This window comes from Struthio camelus, chromosome Z, assembly GCF_040807025.1.
Source record: "Struthio camelus isolate bStrCam1 chromosome Z, bStrCam1.hap1, whole genome shotgun sequence".
In the NCBI taxonomy this organism is placed as follows: domain Eukaryota; kingdom Metazoa; phylum Chordata; class Aves; order Struthioniformes; family Struthionidae; genus Struthio; species Struthio camelus.
This window is the reverse complement of record NC_090982.1, coordinates 61,784,066-61,798,072: the sequence shown is the minus strand read 5'-3', so window position 1 is coordinate 61,798,072 and position 14,007 is coordinate 61,784,066. Positions and strand designations below refer to the sequence as shown.

At 44.0% G+C, this 14,007-nt stretch overlaps 1 protein-coding gene across 1 annotated transcript in view; it reads left to right on the top strand.

Moving 5' to 3' along the window:
- Positions 1 to 1,638: 1,638 nt before the first annotated feature.
- The window catches only part of LOC138064523 (ankyrin repeat domain-containing protein 31-like), a 62,640-nt gene continuing 50,271 nt past the window's right edge, over positions 1,639 to 14,007 (top strand). Inside the window, exons 1-6 of the mRNA XM_068927463.1 lie at positions 1,639 to 1,777; positions 2,636 to 2,691; positions 3,456 to 3,538; positions 6,473 to 6,519; positions 7,106 to 7,200; positions 8,244 to 8,290. Coding sequence (XP_068783564.1) covers positions 1,674 to 1,777; positions 2,636 to 2,691; positions 3,456 to 3,538; positions 6,473 to 6,519; positions 7,106 to 7,200; positions 8,244 to 8,290 — 432 coding nt within the window. The 5' untranslated portion in view covers positions 1,639 to 1,673. The remainder of the gene's footprint in view (positions 1,778 to 2,635; positions 2,692 to 3,455; positions 3,539 to 6,472; positions 6,520 to 7,105; positions 7,201 to 8,243; positions 8,291 to 14,007) is intronic.

The window sequence follows — 14,007 nt, the reverse complement described above, 5'->3', positions numbered from 1 at the left end:
GTGCCTGTCAGCCAAATAGAAAACAGATTTCAAATAGAAATCTTTGATTTAGCTATGCACACAAATATATTTGGCATGTGAAGCACATACGGCTCCATGGTCTCTTTTGTTAAGTGTTGCCTACTATGCATCAGATGCAACATATTGTTCTTCATTGCAATTGCTCCCATTTTGTGTAGCCAGTTTGTGTCACCAGGTCTGAGCAAGTTCTAGGCAAATAAGTTTAAACACAAACAAAATATAATCTGCCAGAATTTCACTGAAGATAATTGACACTCCAGCTTTTCCAAAACTGCTTCCTACATATGCCATTTTATTTAGAAATATTTCAAGTGCCTTCACATGCCACCATGCTGTAGAACGTAAATGTAATCCTCAAGCAAGGATGAGCTGATTAAAAGAAGTTCCCAGAGAACTCCAGCAAAGCAGATGTTATCAATGAGAAATTTTTCAATGTCAGCTCAGTCATTTCATGTGTAAAGATCCTCTTCATTTGCACATCTTCAGTGATGTGTCTAAATCCTCATGACTTACTGTTTTCTCTGCTAGCTTAACACTCCTGTCTTCTCAAGCATCTCTTTATTACCTGAAAAGAGTAAAATATTCCCAGCAAGTTTTCTACAGAAATCTGATGGTATGCACAGCAATTGCTGTAGTTAAACTTGGTATGAGCAAGTCAAAGAAAATAGCAATTTGCGCACAGTGGCAACAAATATATATAACTGGTACATAATTTAATGTGACCTTCAATATCTTGCTATGTTTTCCACCCTTTTTGCCGAGTAGTCATTTTTTGAATATTCTGTGATGAGCCTAATTTGGCAAGTTAAAATTTTATCAAGTTTCCTGGGAATTGGAGTCATTGCTATTATGGTTTGGAATTTGTTATGCAAATATATGACAAAGCTTTCAGTCATAAATAACTTTGATATTAGTACTCCTCTCTGTAGCCTGCCTACAGCCTCTCCCGCCTCTGCACACTGCCAGAGGCCATGGGAGTAGCACCGCGGCAGCTGCTGAAAAGAAACGGAAGGCAAAGCTGAGGCAGAACAGGTCTGTCTTGAGTGCAAATGGCGCTGCGTTATCAACAGACCCACTGCAGTGTTAGACCCCAGACTACTATTGCAAACACTGTAAAAATATTGGCAACTAATAATTTAGTATATCCGTTTCTGATCTCGGACACGTGAAGTCAGCACCTTAAAAACGGCTACCGCAGTGCGCAAATTAGGAAAAAGGAGCAACGCTGGATGGACAAGAGGCTCGGCGGCTCTGCGGGAGGAGGCAGGCGGTGAGGCGGGCGAGGAGCGCGAAGCCCTGCTGAGAGCGCTTGGGCCGTGCAGGCCAGCGACGCGGCCGTAACCGTCACCCAGGGCTAACGCAAGCCTTCCCAATGACTCCAGAGGAAGAGCTGCCTTTGGTTTCTTCTTGGCGGCCGCGCTGCCCTTACCCATGTTTGAGAGGCAGCACGCCATACACACCAGCCCCCCGCTCCTGCGCGACCTCCGCTTCGCCCCGCGACGGCCGGGAGGCCAGGAGCGAGGAGCGGCGCCCACAAGATGGCCGCCGGGGAGGAGCCCGCGCGCCGAGGGGCCGCTGGGGGCGGGGCCAGGCAGGCGGCGCGCGGCCGGGCGGCGACGCCCTGAGGGGAGCGGGGCGGCGGCGGCAGCACCATGGGGGAGAGGGGCGGCCGTTGGGACAGCGATAGCGACGAGACGGTCGTGGAGGGCTCCGTGATAGAGAGCGATGTGGAGGGAGAGGAGCTCCACAGCAGGAGGTGACAAGGGTCGTGTGTCCGTGCTGTGCGTAGCCTTGTGTAAAAGCAAGTGTGGCGTGGAGAGGGGCGTCGCGCTCCCCGCGCTGCTCTGAGGCGGCGCCCGGCCCCGGGGGCCTGCGGGGTCCCCATACTACCTCCAATAACCCAGGCACGCAGGAGAACTGCCTCCTTCTGTGTCTGAAATCCTGCAGAGCAGGCAGTGTGTGAAACAGCTGTTTTAGAGTAATAGACTGTTTCATAAATATGTATTTTAGTTTAGTTTTCCTTTTTTTGTTAGGGTGTTTTTTTATGCCCTTGGAGTTAACAGCTGCCAGCTCTGAAAATGGACCCGTACGTTTTGTATACATCCTGTGTGCCTATGCATTTATACCACTGGGCCCTGTAGACTAATGTTTCAGTCGATGGAAGTTAAGCGGAATCCTGGCTAGAGAAAATAAAAATAAAGACAACGTCAGCAGACAAGATTACTGCTAATGCATTTATTTCTTTGCAGTTTTCATTTCAGAGTGCTCCTGATATTTTCCTCTATTCTTGCAGAGTTGAATCTGTCCAGGAGTTTCACTTTTTATTTGCGCTATGTTTGTGTTTCACTATAGACTGAGTAGATGTAAAGCAATGATGTACTTCCCTACTTGAAGTTTTCTCACTGTTATGCAAAATCAGGTGTATTTTCACAGTTTGAAGATGCTTTAAAATTGGCATTTGTATTAGAGGTGTACTTGTTTAGAATGAGGATGGTGGATGTCCCAACAAAGGAAATTAGGTTGGCCTCCACTGGCCTGAACTGTGTTTTGAGTTTACAGGATAGAAAAGAGGATGACACAGCTGTTCAAGAGATTTTTTTTTTTTTTGGTGAAGGTTATCTTTTGTTAATATGGACATGTCCTTAACAACTGAAGTAAGAATTGATGAAGGTAAGAGAATTTATTTTTTTAGGTCTATGTTGTTTTTCCTATGCGCTTTTCTCTGGATGTTGCTTGAGTCCATAATATGTAAATTTAAACGTTACATAAAGTAATCAAAATAATTTCCACCTTTGTGAACTGTATGTAATGTCTTAGGAAGTCTTTATTTTTTAACTAATATTCTCAAAATTTTTTCAGTACATTTTTAATATTTGAATAATATATTTTCTCATAATTTCTCTGTTCTTCCCGTACGTTGTAACTGAGAATGCCTGGCTTAGGAATCACATGAAAGATATACAGGGATATCCTTTTTATTTGGAGATATGTGTGTATATTTGAACAGAATGAATGAAATGTAGGTACGCACAGTAGACGTGTAACTAGAGTAGCATATAGTACTGAAATAACTTTAATATTGTTAAATATATCTATTCTGTTTAAATTTGATGTGCAACATTTAGATATGTATATTTAAGTGTATTATTTTAAATGTAAATGCACGTTCATTCATTAAAGCCATAAAATCTTCCCTCATTAATCCCTTAAAAGTAGATTGGATAAACAAACATGTAACAGTTGCATAATATTTTCACTGGTACCTCTTTGGCTTGACTGACTTTGGCTAGACTGACTAACCACTTAATTTTATTGAATATTAGAGCTTTGAGAGACATATTACCTTGATTACCAAGATACGTAGAAATTTATGAAACAATAAGGCAGCAAAACTGCCTTTAATTATTGCGTTTTTTCTATGTTTTTTTTCCTAGGAGCCCCCTCTCCAGAGATCTGTTTTATCCATAGAGTTCATGATCGTCCATACATTTTGAAGGAAGAAAAACAGATAAGTCTAGTATGTATAGAAATAATAAATCTTCTGCTACACATGCATAACTACTACTAATTAATAAAATCACTGAGTCTCTCATTCTTTCTGCACAAAATAAGAAAAAGAAACAGACAGTAATCTGAAATGCAGAATAAAATGTCTCTTTGCATGATGATGAGGTAATTATTCTACTCTATGATAATTCTGAATTCCATAATCTGCTAGATACCTTTTAATATACTTGCCACGTTCTGTGGCCAACACATAAGATTACTTTCTGTTCCACTGAGCTTTCTACCTGCGTGTCATCCTCGTGTAACAATTAGAAACAAACAGGTTCCTATTCTTTAACTTAATTTCTTTTAGAACCTGTGACTGTTCTACTACCTACAATACTGTATATCCACCAGTTTAGACCACTATATATACATCCTTTTTTTCCAGTACAAGAGGAGCTTTTTAAAGAATTATTCTTAAATCACTTCCTAAATGACAAAACTTACATTTAAAAAGACACTCTTCTGTTGGAATGATTATTTTTATAGAGGGTAGTAGAATTACAGATACGCTTGGTTCAACTGACAGTGTAAAAAAAAAAAAAAAAAGTGAAGAAGTTCAAGAGGATGCCTTTATGTGAAAAGTTTTCTACAGAAGTTTGTTTCACTGCTTGTAAGTCCCAAGATTGTCTTGATTGAAGTTTATCACAGCACATGGAAGGAGGAGAGTGCCCATTTGCTCTCTCCCTTTCTCCTCTGGCAGCTGATCTGACTGTCTGCTGACAACCTAAGTCTTTGGCTTCATGGCTCTCACCTGTGTAGCAGTGTAGAATCCAATTAAGTTTGTATCACTGTAAGCTCTAAGGAATTCTTCTCGCAAGTCTAAGAAGTGGGAAAAGCAAAGAGTCCCCTCGTGCTTTTCTCCAAATAGTTTGAGTAAATCTCGCAGTTTTTTTTGTCAGAGCTATAAATGATGCCATTGACAGCTTGGTCATCCACAGTGTGGGGTCAGCATCAAGTTGAAATCTTACTGAAGGCTGTGAAAGAATGTATTGGGCTATCATTGTAGATACTGGCAGAATTAGATTGCAGCAGTGTGGCTCTTCAACCGCTCTGAGAGCTGATATGGAATGTGATTATGTAGAGGCTTGTCCTCATGCTGCACCCTCAGAAATGATCTTATGTGAATATGATATCTTGATATAATGTGATATGAGGGTTATACAGCCCAGAATGGCTGTGAAATTTTGCAGAAAACATAACATCTGTTCTAGATGTTCCGAGGAGTCTCGGCCTGCTTTGTGCTTGAGGTGGGTTGTGGGGGATTGGGATGTGGAGGCCTAACTTTGACGTTCTTGTATGTGGCAGAATCAATAAGACTTTTCTTCTACCAGAGATGCAGTAGATCTGTTGTATATCCAAGTGACAGATTTTATAACCTCCAGGTCCTTTCTAACTGACCAGTAAATTGTCTCCATTAATACCATATTCCATGCTTTGTTCAAGGAAGCCTCATGATTGTAAACTTGTGCATCTGCCTTTTTCAGATTTTTTTTCTTGCCCAGCTTGGTGAAGTGCTCCTAAGGTGTTGGGTGGCACTTACAGCTTTAAAGCTTTAGTCTTTTTTGGAACACATCCAGGATCCCTTCAGGTAGTTGGCTGTAAAAATGCTTACATGGGAATAATCAGTTGAGGTTTGCAAGAATTTTATTACAGGGAGCAAGAGAGCAGGACAAAAGGCTGTTCTCAGTACTTAGTGTTGGTGGCCACAAATGCTATTTTTATAATCTTTATGACTTGAGAAAACCTCTCAACCAGCTTATTGGTATGAGTGATGCACTGATTTTCCTTAGAGCCTTTTTTTTTTTTTTTTAAGCAGAGTATGTAACTCCTTCTCCTGAGATATAAATGTGGTCCATTGAGCTTTAAATGTCTCTCTGAGCAACGTTACCTAGGCAAAAAGATCTAAGAGTTCAACTGCTATCCTCCTGTCCTCAGCTAAGGTCTCTGTATAAGGTTCTGTGTAAATATCCATGCTGATTCGTACAAAGGGTATATTTAGCAAAGTCAGTGACTTCTTGCCAACCGTTCCATTGCTGTGTTTTGGAATTAGATCAGTCAATAATTGTTGCATAAGCTGTCCCTAAATCATCTGTTCTGTTCCATGGACCCTTTTAGCAATCGTTCCTGCTGGGCAATTTCTACCTGTTGCTCTTCAGATCATTATTAGCATGGTTGCTGTTATTGTGTAGCTAGTACCCTATGCAGGCCAAGTAAATCATCATTTCATGTCCACACCAAGATGTTCTTTTCCCATATTTTCAAAGTCCTGCACGTATCCCCCACTGCATGTCAATAACTTGTTTGAAATCACAGCCAGTATGGTGATGGTCTGCTTGTAATCCTCACTTTTCAGCTCATCTGGAGAGAACAGTTCTGCAGTTTGCTTGCCCCTCTCAATCACTGCTAGGTTGCCTTAGACTTTGCATAACAGCTGCTTTTTCCACACTTGAGGAGGGGTTCTCTCTCTTTCCTCAAGAGTGCATATTAAAAGATCTCTGGAGTAGCAGCCCATATTGTTTGACTGGAAGAGGGAATTGTTACAGAAAAGATCAAATTGGGAGTTGAAATAAAACAAGCTTGCATTTTGGTCTTTTGATGTATAAAGCAGCTGAAGCTTAAAGCAATTGTATCTTAATTATCCAATAGGAAAATACACCTACATGAGTTTGATCTTTCATAATCTTGATTTATTTTTCCAACATTTTTTTTTAAATACTGCAAATAAAAAAAGGACTTAATTGAAATGTCTTTTGTATCATATTAGTAAGGTATGTAAAGATCTGGTCTAAAAACTCAATTTCCCAAACTCACAGAAAGAAGAAAAGCATATAGTAATATTGAGAAAATAATTTGGGAAATACTTTGTTTACTAAGCTGTTAAAATATTTTTTCAAATCAGATACCTCAGGAGACGAATGCATCTGACCGATCTCAGTCTCTACTGCAGTGAGTATAATGCATCACACGCATGTTCCAGTCAGCCATACTATAATTAAACAGTTCCCTTATACCCCTGTTTGCATGCTATTTTATTTCCGGTGCTCTACTGTGAAGCGGCTTTCTTGCTTGCTTAGAAAAGCATGTAGGTTTATGCCAGAGGTAGTTCTGTGTCCAGTATAGGTCAAACTGTTCCTGTATTTGTTCTTATTGGTATTACCTTTAATGGTGTAAGGATATAAGCAACAGGAATGACAGTGGACTACTCGGGGAAAATTGTTAGGCAAGAATTTGTAACAAAGAGATTTATTAGACCTCATCGCCTAAGAAATTATGGAAGGATTTCAGCAGAAAGTGTATTTAAAATAGAAGTACAGAAATAAGTGTAAAAAACAAAAAAAACATGGCTAGCTCGACCTAGGAAATCTGGAAGTCTTAGTAACTACATGTCCTTCTGAATTAGAGAAGTATACCTTTAAAATGACTGCAATTGCTCCTGCAAATAATTATGAGTACAAAGCTTCATGAATCTTAACTACTGTAAAAACAAGCTGACCAGATCTCTGAAAGTTTTTATTATATTATTTAATCCTAGGGGTTGGATAAACAGTCCCTCACTTTCTGAAAATATTTCTGAGCCTGTTTTTTCACTGAATGCTACAGTAGAGGGACAGCAAAATAATTCTGTAGGTATGTTTTATTTTATACAAAACTGAAAGTTGCTCTAACTGTGGCAGAATCATATGAGAAGCTGAAGATGAGTATTCACCTAGATTTATTTGGAATCTGACTATATGTGGCCTTTACAACAGTTGTTTCATTTTCATAGTTGCCTTGGAGTACAAGTTATGTTTTTTGCAAGTATTCTGTTAGAATTGTCTGAAATAACTGCTTTCCCGTGGTAGTGGTGTCAACTTAAAAATTATTTCATTGCTGTGGAATTTTCTGGTAAAAGTTACAGGCCATGTGGTGCCCAAGTGCCTTACAGATGTGTATGGTAAACATGGATGTGAGTAACAGTTGTTGAGGGTCCCCACGTGCTTCTTACTGATGTTCCCAAGAGTCAAAGACATTCCTAAGAAAGGAGGAGAAAAACTTTTACCAGTCCTTTCCCAAATCTGGCTGTGATATAATGACCTGCTGCTACTTCAGTTGTGCTTTCATTCATCTCTGCTCCCAGCAGTGCAGTGCTGCCTCATCTGTTTTGCTTGCTCCCCATTTGAACAAATTTCTGCTGTCCCAGTAGATAATTTACTTTTTTTCTGGTTAGTTTTCTGCCAGCTTGCTGCATCAAATTGGTTTCCCAGGGAGTCAGATGAATATCAAAACAGGGGATGGGACCAGCCCATTTGAGCCTATTCTGTAAATTATTGGATTGGCTCAGCTGAATTGTCTAATTGCACTGTAATTACAGAGAGCAGGGAACAGGCCTCACCCTCTGAAATGGGAGGTAGTTCCATTGGCATGATAGTCTTTGGAAACACAGGCTTCTAAACCACAGCTAAGAAGAAATGTGACAAAGTAACTCTGGAATATAATTTGGTGATTAATAGAGCCTACATAGAAAATGTGTTGTCAGTTCCTGTCAGAGAACATGAATGCAGTCATTGTTAAGAATATCTGAAACTTTAGCATTAATCAGGAAGAAGGGACCATTTTGTTAGAGAAGGTGAGAACTTTTCAAAAGTGAAATTCAGTGGTAGTACAACTGAAATATTTGTTTACTGTCCTAGATTTAGATAACAGAGTGGTTGGATTTCTGAAAGATTCAGAGGAAAAGGTTAGTGTATTTTTACAACTGAATGCATGTAAAGTATCATTTGATTGAATTAGCACTGGAGAATATTTTACTGAAAAATAATAGATTCTGACATTTAAAAAGCAGACATAGCTGTTGAAACCTACACTGAGCACATTTGTTTTTAACTTGTTTCGTCTGAGCCTTATTCAACTTGCTGCTCTTTGGGTAGGAACCACAGTTATTGAGCTTATAGGACACAAGCGTAGGAAAGGTACAATAATAAAAAGTGTGAAAGATACTGTCATGATACAGAATCCATAAGGGCTATGCCTTAAGCTAGTGGGAGCTTTCCTAAGAAGCTGCAGATGGCAGCGTGTTTCCCACCAATGAAAATTATGAGAGAGACATTAGGATGGTCTCTGAGGAGGAACAGAGTATCTGTAACTGCCTTCTGTTTGTGAAGGATGACTCACTTGCGGCCAAAAATAGGTAGTACTAGTCTTTACTAATCCTAAAACTGCTCACAAGTGGTAGGTTATGTTGCTGATCGTGTAAAAGCAATGGAATCGCTTCAGAGCTACCTTTCCCCCGCTACCTCAGCTTCCTTCTCAGTGGTTTTGAATCCAGGATGATTTCACTGCAGTGTAAGCCTATCTAATTGGCTATTGCATGGTACTGCCGATTTTTCCTTGTCGTGTATTTCTGCTGCTTCCTTTGGGTTTGTTTGACCCCCAATGTGAAGAAGGTTTCGGGCAACTGATTGTGAGACACTGTTCACTTTTTTTAGCTTGGTTAGTTTTCCGCCAGGTTATCTTTTCGAGCCAGCTTACCAGAAAATTAGGTAACTGCCAGTACAGTGCAAGAGAGGATGTGGAAATGCATAGTTAAAGGCAAATGGAAGGACGTGACTATAGCAAGGCTAACTTACATCAGCTTAATACAACCTGAATGTTATGAATATAACTCACAAAGAATACTGATTATTTTAGTAATTATCTGCTTGCACACATTGCCTTTGTACATAAAACAAAGAAAATCTTGGAGGAGAGAGGGAATCCCCCACAGCTTTCAGAAAAGGTAGTACCAAAAAATGAACGATATATCAATAAGTAAAACATCCAGCCCAGAAATATCTTGAGCAGGAGTTGAAGGTTCTGCAGCCACTAACATAAACATCCAGTGACCAAATGTTTCTCTGATGCTCCGCTTCCCCTCTCCCCTGTTTCCTCCCAACACTCATGGTTTGAAGTTAGCGAAGTCCAAGCACCAGAGGGGTATTTGAACAGACCTGTCTCCAGGAAGTGCTGGCAGCGTTTCATGAAGGGGTTCTTGGCCTTTGCCTCAGTATCATCTGTCTGTATGCTGTTGTTAGCAGCAACGATGCTACTTATGGCTACTCTGCTACCTCTGCGTTGTTAACTCATTCCACTGATGCTCTGGGCCACAGTGCCATCTTTATGCTCTTTGATTTTGGTCTCAGTTCATCCCTGCCCAGCTCACTAATTTCAGGTCCATTGTTGCTGGAAAAAGAAGCTCTCATTGGAATTTGCTCTGTTGCTGTTTCTGCAGCAAAAAGGGACCGCCGCCACCGTTTCCCATTGCGATGTCATATACAGTTGTGAGAATTTATAGAGTGTTGGTGAGATCAGCTGCATGGGTCCTAGGGAAAGGAGACAGTCTTACTGAGGACGTGCAATTGTCGCTGCCGTATGCAGCTTCTTAGGAAAGCTCCCATTAGCTTACATAAGGGTATCAGTTCCAGAGCCAGTTTTGCTCTGACGTTCCAGTGTGAAACAGCTTTCTCATCATATGCAGAGTAATTATCTGCTGAAATAGTCTACGTAAGGGACAATCTCTAGCATTATGAATGTTTTGCTTACTGCCATAGGTTTGTACCTATAAAAGAAGTTAGAATTCCATATAAACCAATTTTATTTTTCTCTTTTCAAGGAGCCTCAGTAAGGTAATAAGGTTAATGTTGAGGGGAAAAAACAGAACCTGCTAAAATTCACCGAAGAAAATATTGAGAGCAGTGTAGCAAATTTTATGTTATCTTGTAGGAGATAGTATTACATTATCCATTATCCCTTATTTTAAAATAAACACACACACACACACACACTTCTAAATCCCCCAATCTATTCCCTTTTTTTAAATATATAACTACAATGCCGAGTTTACAAAATAAAGCATTCCCATTGTGCAGAATTGGTTAAGTGGAAAAAATCTAAATGTCTTGAAAAGAGAGATTAGTTATGATTAATAACCCCTGGAGAAGAGGCAAATCAAGTGCCTTGAGAAGATCCTCAGAGAGGATATTTTAGGAACCTGGAGTAAGAAAGCTGGAATTGCTATGATGAATTATGGTTTTTGCATATAGGCTGATCTTGGTGCTGTCAAGATGCAAGTGCTGCAATAGCCATCGCAGGCTTCCGTGTACTAACTTGAAGGGCGCGCAGGGCTGACCCCTTGACAGTCATCAGTGAGTCAGTTTTGTAACTCTGCTCCTGAAAATACAGGATTTTATTGACATCATACATGTATAGAAATCCTAGCACTTTGAGGCCTAGGCCTTTGGCCTAGTGAGCTTATTAACCGATGGCTTTTATATCTGCAGTCAGTTAAGGGTCTTTTAGATGAGATCTGTGCTTGACTTTTTCTCCTGTGAGAGGTTCTGTATCAGCTGAGGCTGGAGTTGATTGTAGCCGTGCTCAGCTGATACCCAGTGTATGCTTCCTGGCAGACATGGTAAGATGAGAGTTTGCTGGGCTGATGCTAGAGGGCCAGCAGGACTTGTGCCTGGGTTAAGGAGCACCTTGGTTGGGGTTTGTACTGGGAGTAATTGAAACGTGAGGGTAGTGGGATTTGAACGAAAGCTTTCAAAAGAGCGTGCTCACATATGAGATTCACAGATGTTATGTTGCTGACCAGAGGGCTGCCTAAAATAGTTAACAGGAGACGGACGGCATTCAAACCCTGAAGAGAATGAGATGCCTAATGTGAAAGAGGTACCTTTTCTCTCTGGTGTTCTTAGTTAGGAACACCCTCTTAAAATGAGTTGTCTGAAGCGTAGCCCTGCTGGTGGAGGATGGACCGGAACGAGCGTTTCCCATAATGCAGGTATTTTACTGATGAGCAATTGACTGAGGAGGAATCCTGCTCCTCTTCTGAGGAGGCTTGATCCATTATGTATATTCAGACTACATGTAACAGATGGGGGCTCATAAGTGAGAAACTTTCAGAATCCTGCTGATGTTTCAGTTTGCAGCTGCTCAGCCCTCCTCTTCCTTCAGCAGCCCTCCTCTTCCTTCAGCAGCCCTCCTCTTCCTTCAGCAGCCCTCCTCTTCCTTCAGCAGCCCTCCTCTTCCTTCAGCAGCCCTCCTCTTCCTTCAGCAGCCCTCCTCTTCCTTCAGCAGCCCTCCTCTTCCTTCAGCAGCCCTCCTCTTCCTTCAGCAGCCCTCCTCTTCCTTCAGCAGCCCTCCTCTTCCTTCAGCAGCCCTCCTCTTCCTTCAGCAGCCCTCCTCTTCCTTCAGCAGCCCTCCTCTTCCTTCAGCAGCCCTCCTCTTCCTTCAGCAGCCCTCCTCTTCCTTCAGCAGCCCTCCTCTTCCTTCAGCAGCCCTCCTCTTCCTTCAGCAGCCCTCCTCTTCCTTCAGCAGCCCTCCTCTTCCTTCAGCAGCCCTCCTCTTCCTTCAGCAGCCCTCCTCTTCCTTCAGCAGCCCTCCTCTTCCTTCAGCAGCCCTCCTCTTCCTTCAGCAGCCCTCCTCTTCCTTCAGCAGCCCTCCTCTTCCTTCAGCAGCCCTCCTCTTCCTTCAGCAGCCCTCCTCTTCCTTCAGCAGCCCTCCTCTTCCTTCAGCAGCCCTCCTCTTCCTTCAGCAGCCCTCCTCTTCCTTCAGCAGCCCTCCTCTTCCTTCAGCAGCCCTCCTCTTCCTTCAGCAGCCCTCCTCTTCCTTCAGCAGCCCTCCTCTTCCTTCAGCAGCCCTCCTCTTCCTTCAGCAGCCCTCCTCTTCCTTCAGCAGCCCTCCTCTTCCTTCAGCAGCCCTCCTCTTCCTTCAGCAGCCCTCCTCTTCCTTCAGCAGCCCTCCTCTTCCTTCAGCAGCCCTCCTCTTCCTTCAGCAGCCCTCCTCTTCCTTCAGCAGCCCTCCTCTTCCTTCAGCAGCCCTCCTCTTCCTTCAGCAGCCCTCCTCTTCCTTCAGCAGCCCTCCTCTTCCTTCAGCAGCCCTCCTCTTCCTTCAGCAGCCCTCCTCTTCCTTCAGCAGCCCTCCTCTTCCTTCAGCAGCCCTCCTCTTCCTTCAGCAGCCCTCCTCTTCCTTCAGCAGCCCTCCTCTTCCTTCAGCAGCCCTCCTCTTCCTTCAGCAGCCCTCCTCTTCCTTCAGCAGCCCTCCTCTTCCTTCAGCAGCCCTCCTCTTCCTTCAGCAGCCCTCCTCTTCCTTCAGCAGCCCTCCTCTTCCTTCAGCAGCCCTCCTCTTCCTTCAGCAGCCCTCCTCTTCCTTCAGCAGCCCTCCTCTTCCTTCAGCAGCCCTCCTCTTCCTTCAGCAGCCCTCCTCTTCCTTCAGCAGCCCTCCTCTTCCTTCAGCAGCCCTCCTCTTCCTTCAGCAGCCCTCCTCTTCCTTCAGCAGCCCTCCTCTTCCTTCAGCAGCCCTCCTCTTCCTTCAGCAGCCCTCCTCTTCCTTCAGCAGCCCTCCTCTTCCTTCAGCAGCCCTCCTCTTCCTTCAGCAGCCCTCCTCTTCCTTCAGCAGCCCTCCTCTTCCTTCAGCAGCCCTCCTCTTCCTTCAGCAGCCCTCCTCTTCCTTCAGCAGCCCTCCTCTTCCTTCAGCAGCCCTCCTCTTCCTTCAGCAGCCCTCCTCTTCCTTCAGCAGCCCTCCTCTTCCTTCAGCAGCCCTCCTCTTCCTTCAGCAGCCCTCCTCTTCCTTCAGCAGCCCTCCTCTTCCTTCAGCAGCCCTCCTCTTCCTTCAGCAGCCCTCCTCTTCCTTCAGCAGCCCTCCTCTTCCTTCAGCAGCCCTCCTCTTCCTTCAGCAGCCCTCCTCTTCCTTCAGCAGCCCTCCTCTTCCTTCAGCAGCCCTCCTCTTCCTTCAGCAGCCCTCCTCTTCCTTCAGCAGCCCTCCTCTTCCTTCAGCAGCCCTCCTCTTCCTTCAGCAGCCCTCCTCTTCCTTCAGCAGCCCTCCTCTTCCTTCAGCAGCCCTCCTCTTCCTTCAGCAGCCCTCCTCTTCCTTCAGCAGCCCTCCTCTTCCTTCAGCAGCCCTCCTCTTCCTTCAGCAGCCCTCCTCTTCCTTCAGCAGCCCTCCTCTTCCTTCAGCAGCCCTCCTCTTCCTTCAGCAGCCCTCCTCTTCCTTCAGCAGCCCTCCTCTTCCTTCAGCAGCCCTCCTCTTCCTTCAGCAGCCCTCCTCTTCCTTCAGCAGCCCTCCTCTTCCTTCAGCAGCCCTCCTCTTCCTTCAGCAGCCCTCCTCTTCCTTCAGCAGCCCTCCTCTTCCTTCAGCAGCCCTCCTCTTCCTTCAGCAGCCCTCCTCTTCCTTCAGCAGCCCTCCTCTTCCTTCAGCAGCCCTCCTCTTCCTTCAGCAGCCCTCCTCTTCCTTCAGCAGCCCTCCTCTTCCTTCAGCAGCCCTCCTCTTCCTTCAGCAGCCCTCCTCTTCCTTCAGCAGCCCTCCTCTTCCTTCAGCAGCCCTCCTCTTCCTTCAGCAGCCCTCCTCTTCCTTCAGCAGCCCTCCTCTTCCTTCAGCAGCCCTCCTCTTCCTTCAGCAGCCCTCCTCTTCCTTCAGCAG